This window comes from Apus apus, chromosome 1 (assembly GCF_020740795.1).
Source record: "Apus apus isolate bApuApu2 chromosome 1, bApuApu2.pri.cur, whole genome shotgun sequence".
Taxonomy (NCBI): Eukaryota; Metazoa; Chordata; class Aves; order Apodiformes; family Apodidae; genus Apus; species Apus apus.
In genome coordinates this window covers 202,695,151-202,704,867 of record NC_067282.1, presented here as the reverse complement: position 1 = coordinate 202,704,867, position 9,717 = coordinate 202,695,151, and the positions used below count along the sequence as shown (strand labels likewise).

General features: G+C 46.5%; 1 protein-coding gene across 1 annotated transcript; it reads left to right on the top strand.

The window, feature by feature from the left end:
• Positions 1 to 953: 953 nt before the first annotated feature.
• Positions 954 to 9,040, top strand: LOC127386897 (endonuclease domain-containing 1 protein-like). The gene is made up of 3 exons (XM_051624621.1): positions 954 to 1,085; positions 7,324 to 7,638; positions 8,447 to 9,040. The coding sequence occupies exons 1-3, from the start codon at positions 954 to 956 to the stop codon at positions 9,038 to 9,040; spliced, it is 1,041 nt and encodes a 346-aa protein (XP_051480581.1).
• The last annotated feature ends 677 nt before the right edge of the window (positions 9,041 to 9,717 follow it).

Below are 9,717 nucleotides of genomic sequence, written 5' to 3'. Positions count from 1 at the left end.
AGCCTTACTTGCATTGACCTGTACTTTGGTCTTATTTTGAATAACTCTCCAGATTTTTTTCATAATGCCCATGGTTTTATAAACATTTGCCTTTTGATATTTGGGTTTGGACTTGACTCCGTGCTGACTCCTTCCCCCTCATCTCCTGTGGGGGCTGTAGCACCCTTTGTAGCCATAGGAAAGTGTTGTGTTGTTTTGGTGTTTTTAAGAGAGGCTTCTAGTTTTTGCAGATATATTTAAAAAAAAAGAGCTGTAGATGAGAGATTCCAAGTTATCCTCCTCATTCATTGCTCCTGTGGGGTCAGTCTCTGCACACTATGCATGAGGAACAGATTTCATTCACTGAGGGTTCAAGGGTTCCCCACTCCCAAGTGCAGCTGGTGGCATTTGCTCTCACTTTGCCCTGGCACAACAGTCTGGTGAATTTCACAGGGGTAAGTCCTTCTTGTCAAACTTAATTTCTTTTTATGATAAGGTAACCTACCTGGTTGATCAAGGGCAGCCAGTGGATGGAATATTTCTGGACTTCAGCAAAGCTTTTGATACTGTCTCTCACTGTATTCTCTTGGACAAAATGTCCAGCATACAGGACCAAACGAGCCATATGACAGGTGGAGCACAAAGAGTGACAGTGAATGAAGTAACATCAGGCTGGTGGCCAGTCACTAGTGGGGTCCCACAGGGCTCCATCCTAAGCCCAGTCCTCTTCAACATCTTCATCAATGACTTGGACGCTGGTCTCAAAGGTATTCTAATTAAGTTTGCTGATGATGCAAAACTGGGAGGACCTGTTGACTCCCTCAGGGGCAGACAGGCCTTGCAGAGAGACCTTGACACATTAGAGAGATGGGCACTCACCAACCACATGAAGTTTAACAAGGGCAAGTGCCAGATTCTGCACCTGGGGCAGGGCAACCCTGGTGGTAAGTACAGACTAGGGAACAAGTGGCAACATGGTGGAGAGAGACCTGGGGGTCCTGGTTGATGACAAACCAAATATGAACCAGCAGTGTTCCCTGGCAGCCAGGAGCACCAACCATGTTCTGGGGTGCATCAAGCACAACGTTGCCAGCCAGTCAAAGAAGGTGATTGTCCCACTCTACTCTGCACTGGAGCAGCCTCACCTTGAGCACTTTGTGCAGTTTTGGGCACCACAATATAAAAAGGACATCAAAGCTCTTGGAAAGTGTCCAAAGGAGAGCCAAGGATGGTGAAGGGTCTGGATGGGATGACTTAGGAGGAATGGCTGAAGTCCCTTGGATTATTCAGCTTGGAGAAGAGGAGGCTGAGGGGTGACCTCGTTGCAATCTGTGGCTTCTTCATGAGAGGAAGAGATGGGGCAGGTCCTGATCTCTTCACTCCTCTGACCAATGACAGGACTTGGGGAAATGGCAGGAAACTGAATCAGGGGAGGTTTAGGTTGGATATCAGGAGAAGGTTTTTCACTCAGAGGGTGGTTGAGCACTGGAACAAGCTCCCCAGGGAGGTGGTCACAGCACCAAGCCTGCCTGAGTTCAAGAAACATTTGGGTGATGCTCTCGGGCACATGGTGTGATTGTTGGGGTGCCCTGCACAGGGACAGGAGTTGAACTCGATGATCCTGATGGGTCCCTTTTAACTCAGCAGATTCTATGATTCTATAGAGGTGGCAACTTGAAGCAGGACTCATCTTGTGTACTCTTAGAATTGTAAATTGGAGCATGTCACCCTGGAATCCCTTATAGTCACCAGAGAGAAATAAGCACTTTTATAGTACAATTCACTTCATCTGCCTGCTGTGTGAACTGTGCCTTGAAAATTCCTATTCATCTTTTATTGACTCTAAAGGGAGTGCTGGGGATTACACCTTCAACAGGGCAAATCCTGGTTAACCATCAACAGGCATCCTGGAGCAAATCTGGGAGTCTGAGTAATTTTGACAGGGTGAGCCAGAAAGGGTTTCTTGCAATTGTTTATCTCTGTTAGTCTGGCATGAAAGGCCAGTTTCTTGTGAATGCAGCTTAATTAGGAAATGTTCCTTGCCAGGACTGGAGTCTTGGTTACTTTCTTCACCCACACATCATGATGCAGCTCGAGGCCTCTCTCTATCTGAGCTCCATGTTCCCACTGGCCCTCAGTTTATATTCCAGGTGCAAATTTTAAGTAGCAGGTAGTAGAGAGCAGGTTTAGTTTATTTTAGATTTATTCACAGTCTTTAACATATACATCCCTGAGAAGCATTTGGAAAACATTAATATCTGAGGTATCAAGCCCACAAATTGCAAAGGATGTCATGCTGACCTCCCACCATATGCACTCAACTGAAGTGGCTGCTTATGCTCCCTATCCACTCTAGGAAAACCATCTCCCCACAGCTTGGAACAGCAGGCTGTTTGCTCATGCTCTCTTAAAAACAGATCCTAGCTTAAACTTATCACCTTCCCAGAAATTGTTTTACATCTGGATCCTTTTATCACAAATACATTCAGGAATCAAGGAGCGTGAGCACTAAGCAAGATTTATGAATGAAGCATCTCTTTACTTAGAAGTTTGAATTTTTTCAGTAATGGCAAGAAAGTCACAAATAGATTCACTGACAAAACTCATAGTTAAAGATTATACCTAACAAGAACTAAGTCTCTCCTGGAAACTTCAGCATCTCTGAGAGCTCCATCTTAGGTCACAATTTCAGTCTCCTAACAGAAGATTATGCCAATATTTCAGCAGAATCTGCCACCCTCCTACCATGCAACAATATCACACCTCTTCTGACTAGAAGCAGTGAGCACTAAACAACCGGAGTTGACATCTTCAGAGGTGGAGTGAAGACTGGGGTTGCCCACCGTGGACAGCTGGCCCTCCCTACCATACCACACCCATGGGCTTCAGAGGATGCCAAGTCCAGCAGAGATGCCCCAAAGCACAACCCCTGAGCAAAGGGGATCTTTCTGATTAGTGACAAGGCTCTCCCTCTGGAGTTTGGTCTCACATATATCACAATCAACGAGCTATTTTCCATATAGAGCGAGCTAGCAGTCTTACCTGGAAATCTTTGTGTTGGCATAACTGCTAATTACCCTGGGCATAATTACTGTGCAGTAACACACAATGTTTATTGCTGAGAAAGCCAACCAGGGGCTTCTGAGCAGTTGGAGCGCGTTCTCGTGGTGGGACAATTGTTCACCTCTAGCATAGACCATTGGATATAATCAGCATTTCTTTTTGGGGGGAGTTGAGCTGATTTGGTCTCCTCTGGTTAGCAACTATTCCCCAGAGGAGTCTGAACCACGGACCTGGAAATGTGCCCTTTTCTTGGTTCCCTGAGGTGTGTGGTGTGTTTTTTGTGGCTTTGGACCGTAGAAAAACTTTAATGTACAACTCCCAGGACCAGGGGATTTGGCCATCTACTGGCTTGTTAGAACTTTCCAGACAGTAACAGTGTGCTGGGTCAGGGCAAGGATGGGAGGGAGGCAACTCATAGGATCATCGGGATATTGGTCATAAACATCAGCTGAAGGACGCTAATTCAACCTCCTGCTTGAAGCAGATGCCCTGTCAGATCTAAATGAGCTTAGCTGTGATTTCATCCAGCTAAGCCTTGAGCCATCTCTGCAATCAGTCATTTGTCATTTCCCAGCAACCTGTCACAGTGCTGTACTACCTGCCTGGAAGCATTTTTTATCCTGATGTCCAATCTGGATCCCCTGAGCCACAGTCTGTGGCTGCTGCCCTTGGTTATAGTGTCTGGTTCTACCACAAAGACCTTGACTTTGTTATCTTTGGCCTTTGGAGGAGCTGTAGTCAGCTAGTGGGCTGCCCTGCAGCCTCCCCTTTCCCATACTCAATGAGCCTGAATCCTTAAACCCATTTTTCCAAAGCCACTTATCCCATGCCTGTCACCACCTTGGCATCCTATCTCAGAGCATCTCCAAGCCAGTCAAGCCTCAACAGGATTTGGGAGCTCATCTACATGGTGAAATCCTGGGCCCTAATACACAACCATCTTCCAGGAAGAGAAATAAAAGGAGGCTTAATAAACAAGTTATTTTATTAAGCTGAAAAGCTGGTCTGTGAACTCAAAGCCCAGCTGTGAGAGTTGCTATAGCTAATGAAGAAGCTTTTATCGCTGCATGGTGGAAGGAAGAGAATCTCAAAAGTTCACATTACAGAGTTGCTTTAATGTCTTGGGATTCCATTTTACCTCTGTAACAACTGCAGGGTGTGAGATACTTTCCAATCCAAGCTACTACTGAGGGCCCTTCAGTTTCTCTTGCTGTCACCAAGACCAGCACTCAACCAGAGCAGAGGATCCGTTTGGCAGCTGTATGGCAGAGCTGCTTTGGAGTAATTTCTGGGGGAAAAGGAGCAACTGGCTGGTGGACACTTCTACGCCACCAGCTGGTCGCTGGGACAACTGACCACCAATCAGCAAGTTGCGCTCGTACAGCACCATGAACAAAACCACTTTCAGCACCAGGCACAGATCCTCAGGGAGCAGATGACTCTGCTCCTGGTGCTCTGATTTTTGCAAGAAAGGGGGATCTATAGAGAGGCATTCGAGTGTAGCAGTTGGTTTTGTTCACAGTGTGAAGGCGGTTCTGTTCATCGTGCTGAACAAGCACCACAGGCTGATCAGTGGTGGCCAGTTGTTCAGGTGGTAAGTTGGCAATGGCCAGTTGGTGACATGGCAGTGAGGGTGGCCAGTTAGCATGACCAGTAGTCTTAGACCTCTTCTGGAACACTGGGGAGGGACAGAAGAAGCAGCTGATGCCTCTGCTGGGCACCTTAGACCTTTGGTCTGGCTTGGGAAGCTTTATCAACCTTCATGTGAAGCTCATGCTGGTTTGAACACCTGGCAAAGGTGAACATAGAATCATAGAATGGTTTCAGTTGGAAGGGACCTTAAAGATCATCTAGTTCACACACCCTCCATGGGCAGGGACACCTCCTGCTAGATCAGGTTGCTCAAAACCCCATCCAACCTGATCTTGACACCTCCAGGGACGGGATATCTATCACCTCCCTGGACAGCCCGTTCCAGCATCTCACCACCCTCACAGGAAAGAACTTCTTCCTAATGTCCAACCTGAATTTCCCCACTTTAAGTTTCAAACCATTGCCCCTTGTCATCTCACTACACACCCATGTAAAAAGCCCTACCCCAGATTTCTTGTAGGCCCCCTTCAGATATTGCAAAGTTGTTAGAAGGTCACCACAGAGCCTCCTCTTCTGTAGGCTGCAAAAGCATGACCTTGTAGACCCCAGGGATAAGAAGAGAGGTTCACTTCTTCATTCTAGACTCTGGAAAGTTTGCCAACATCAATGAAAGCTGTGGGCAAGTGGAAGAGCTTGGTTTCATTCTTACTGCTCATTTGTTCACAACTAAACTAGATACATTTTCCTCCACTTCTGAAGGAAAAGTGCCCACAGAAGGACTGGACACAGTTTTGAAGGTCCACTCTAAGAGTTAACCCAGGGTAGCTTTTCTTGATGCCAGTTACATGGGAAAACCTTCTGCCATCCCAGGCTGGCAAATTGCTCTGCGTGGGATTTCTCCATCTGGCTTTTTGAAATCTCAAACTCTGTTTCCATTGCATTCTTGATGTCACAGCTGGGTAATTACTGTGTTACCTAAGCTGGTGTCTGCTTTGGCTGCTTCCTCTTTCACTGAGGACAGTTTAAGTCCTTTAGGAAGAAAGAGGAAACTTGATGCTGACCTCCTGTCCTTTTCCTTTCTCTGTAAAGAACTTTTTATGAGCAGCAGCACTCCAGCCATGGCCTGACCCTTCACTCTGTTCAAAGCTGAGGTCCAACAAGGATTGCCTGGGCATCAAGCTCAGCATTTTTTTGTTCTTCTTCAGAAATGTCCATCAAATGGTGTTTTAGCTAGACTCATGGAATCCTGTTGCTCAGATACCTTGAGACCTGCTTTCAATGGCCCAGCTCTTGCCCTGACAAAAAGTAGCAGGATCAGACCCAGAGGGCAGAGCTCAAGGACTGAAGTCCAGTGCAAGGAACTGTTCTCCAGGAGGGAGCATTTCCTAGACCAGAGAAACTGAACCCTGAGTGTTTAGACATATCTAGAGTCAGACTTGCAACATGTGGCCTGGGGATTAGGGGCCTGCAGTAGCAGCACTGCTCCGTGAAGAATGAGGAAACGGAAATAAAAAGCACCCAGCACAGGTGTCTGATTTTGGCACATGATGCTGCAAGTCAGCAAATTTGGGACAAATGCTGAGGAAACAGCAAGTAGCTAATCTCACCCCATTCCTGGGAAGGCATGAAGAAATTTCCCCAGAACACCAGAAGAAACTCCCACTTTTCTGTGAGTTCCTGTTTTATGAGGTGGGGCAGATATATGATTTGGTATATATTGCAGTGGGATTCCTGAGGGATCAGGCAAAGGTTTCTCGAGGGACAGGAGTGAACCAACGGTTTAGCTGCTTGTTCTGAGGCTGCTTCAAGGTAAGTTCTTGCTCCTTTTCCACCACTTAGTGTAATATTTAAAGTGCTTTCTTATCTTCAGAATAAATACTTCAGAGAAAGGAAAGGCTGCAGCTGTTGACCTGTAACATGCCCCTTTCAAGGAGAAAATGAGACTTTATGCGTGCACTGTAATTTGCTGCTCTTTAAAGTTTTATATTACAGAGGAATGAGAAGGTAAGAAACTGAAGGTAAGAAACTCAAGCAGAGAAAAGTAAAGATCTGAAGAATGTGGGAATGACATTTAGGGGCAAAAGAACCTGGAAGAAGCTAGGAAATGATCACCACATGAGCTAATCCCTCGTCTTTGGGATGAAATATAATCAGGGGGTGAGATGGTACACTGAAATAGAGGGATTCTGTTTCCTGGAGTGCTTCAAGCTATTTTTCTTCAGGGAACATGTAAACCAACCAACCAACCAAACAAACAAAACCAAACCAAAAAACCACACAAACCAAATTAAACCAAAACCAAACAGTGCTGGAATTCAGCACTCTGCCTTCCTCTTGAGCTCTTGGCCAGCACAGGTAAGGTGAAAAATGTGGTCTTGTTCCAACACCATGCTTCGGTTCCTCAAAAAATTTGCTTTGTGGGCTGCAAAGACATGGGGATGTGTTTGGGACACTCCTCAGACGAGATGACTTCTCCCACTGCTGCCCCCTCTAGGCACCTAAATCCTAGTTTACGCTTCACCTTTCTCCCCAGTTTACTTTTACAGTTCTCGAAGGGCAGAAGTTGTCCCCTTCTTGGTCTCTCAGATTCCTCCACCTTCTGCCAGCTGTGTCCCACAAACACAAAAATGACCCCAGGTCATGATGAGCTTTCTCCAAGTTGAGTGTCTCTCTGCACTTGCCTTCCAGGTGAGCAAGAGCCCTTCAGGTGGAATCCTCCCCAGGATGCTGGTGCTGCTGCAGGTCTTGGCCAGCTGCCTCTGGCTGGGACATGGCGAGGTGGTGACATACTTGGAAAGTACATGTCCTCAGTTTTTCTTCAATGGGATACCCCCAAATACAGCTCTGACTCCTCAAAACTCAGCCTTGATCTGCCAGCGTTATGAGAACAAGTATTACTATGCCACCCTGTATGACAGGAGTCTGCGTATTCCTGTGTACTCTGCTTATATCTACCGGCCTGGATCTGGCAAAAGATGTCAAAGGTGGATGGTCGAGCCCCAGGTGAGTGTCCTCTCTTACAGTATGTCACCCTCTGGTCATTAAAAGGTGAACTGCAGCATTTAACTAAACACTTTCTTTTCCTCCTCTCCTCTACCCCCCATTGTGTTGAAGTTATCTCACCTAACTTCAAATAACTCCACCAGATGATTCCTCTGATGTGTCTGAGACATCAGCAGGATGATGAGATGAGTCATATCCTAAAAGTGCCCCTTTTTCTAGATTGACCTTATAGGAATACTAAGCTACGTTATATTACATTGCATTATAAAGACAAATGAACCCCCTTCCCCCTCCCCACCCCATCCCGTAGTGGGAATGAAATTATGGGGAAAAGACATGCAAAAGCATCTACATTTGAAGAACTAGCTCTGTTGAGCTCTGATCTTCTTTTTATCCTAAGCTGCTTTTCCTCCCTGACATACCTTATTTACTCCCAGTGAAGGGTCAATTTGGCTTTGTAAGTGGCATGAGAGGAATGTGGAAAAACTCAAACTGAGACAACACAGAGATTAACTCCATGTACAGGCACTCAGTGATGGGAGAGCTGGATTGACATGAGGAATATAATGAGTGATATTTCAGGCAGTGAGAAGTGAGTAGGATCGGTAGGATAAGTAAAGTCAGAAACACACGATCTCCATCCAGCTGCAGTTGTCCCTTACCACCATTGCCTCAGGCTTGGTTCAGAAGGATCCAGCAGACACACAGAGCTCTGCAACCTGCAGAGGCCACATAAACCTCCTTCTGACAAACCTGCTCCATGACTCCCATCCTCAATACTAACATCTTCTCTTCTTTACCTCTCAAGCTGATCGATCTAAAATATCCCAAAAATATGGAAATGCAGTCGTACGTCTTACATGATTTAAAAGTCAAGAAGTCTGTACTCAAAGATAGCCAGGCTGTCCCTGAAGACTATGAGCACCCAGGTGATTTTCATCGTGGACACTTGAGCCCCTGCAGCCATACCTCTGACACCAGCAGCTGTAATGCTACCTTCACTCTCACCAATATTGCGCCTCAGTTTGGGAAACTCAACCAAGGTGCCTGGAAAAAATACGAGCTGACCACAATGAAAAATATGGCTCAGAACTGTAAAACCACCTATGTTGTCGTGGGCACCGTGCCTGGGACCAACTACCTTGCCAACAGGGTTAATAAGCCCAGTCACTTCTGGTCAAGTGCCTGTTGTGAGCTGAAAGACAACACCATGAAGGCTTGGGGGGTCATTGCTGAGAACAACAAGAATGCAGTCGAGGAACTCAGCCTGGGGGAGCTGGAGAAGAGGTTGACCGAGCTGTATGGGAAGGGCTCAGTTTCTCTCTTTAACAATGCATGTCCCCGGCAGCTAAGATCCAGTTCACATCCTTGGTATAAAAAGCTTGAGAGCCATGACTTCTAAGTTCATCACCTCATGCTTTTGCAGCATCTGTCCTGCTTCCTTCTCTAGTGCTTTTCCAGCTCTGTCTCTTTGAGCACCTTCTCCCCTGAAGAGAGGGAGAAAGAGGTCAGCAGAGCCTCCAGCTGGTTTGCTTTGCTGCCTGTCCTTGGAGAGAGCTCTCAGGGAGGAGTCCTTGCCATGGCCACTTTGGAGGAGAAGTTTGGGTAACAGCCCATGAGCAAGGAAATCAGAGTTTGTCATTGAGACAAGAGGGGCTTTTCATTTTCCCCCCTTCCTCCCTTTCTTCATGCCCATATACAGATCAGGGTTCCTTGCTCTTCTCATTAGATATCACTGATAATGTGTTGCTCGCTTGACCCTCACCTCCTTAGAAAGGGTGTGAGTCTGGGGTTGGAAAATTGGCCAGTCATCCCAAATTGATGTGCTTATCTTGCATTAGCTTTGGGACAGAGAAACAGGCTAAGTTAGTGCTCTCATCTCTTCCTGATGAGCAGGGGCAAAAGACAAACCACTGGCTTCTGTAAGTCAGAACCCAGTCCAGATGTTGGAAGATTCTTACAGCCTGGCAATTTGGAACTTTTTGCCACCCCAGTAAATCTTGTGACTGCTGGGATAGGGTGGGTGTTCTGTACCCAGGTGGTTTTACCAACAACAGCCAGAGGCAAAGATTGACAGCC

Coding starts and splice junctions, on each gene's coding strand:
- LOC127386897 (XM_051624621.1), top strand. CDS start 954: ATGGTGGAGAGAGACCTGGGGGTCCTGGTTGATGACAAACCAAATATG. Junction 1,086..7,323: donor TTGCCAGCCAGTCAAAGAAG/GTGATTGTCCCA, acceptor CTTGCCTTCCAG/GTGAGCAAGAGCCCTTCAGG. Junction 7,639..8,446: donor GGTGGATGGTCGAGCCCCAG/GTGAGTGTCCTC, acceptor TTACCTCTCAAG/CTGATCGATCTAAAATATCC.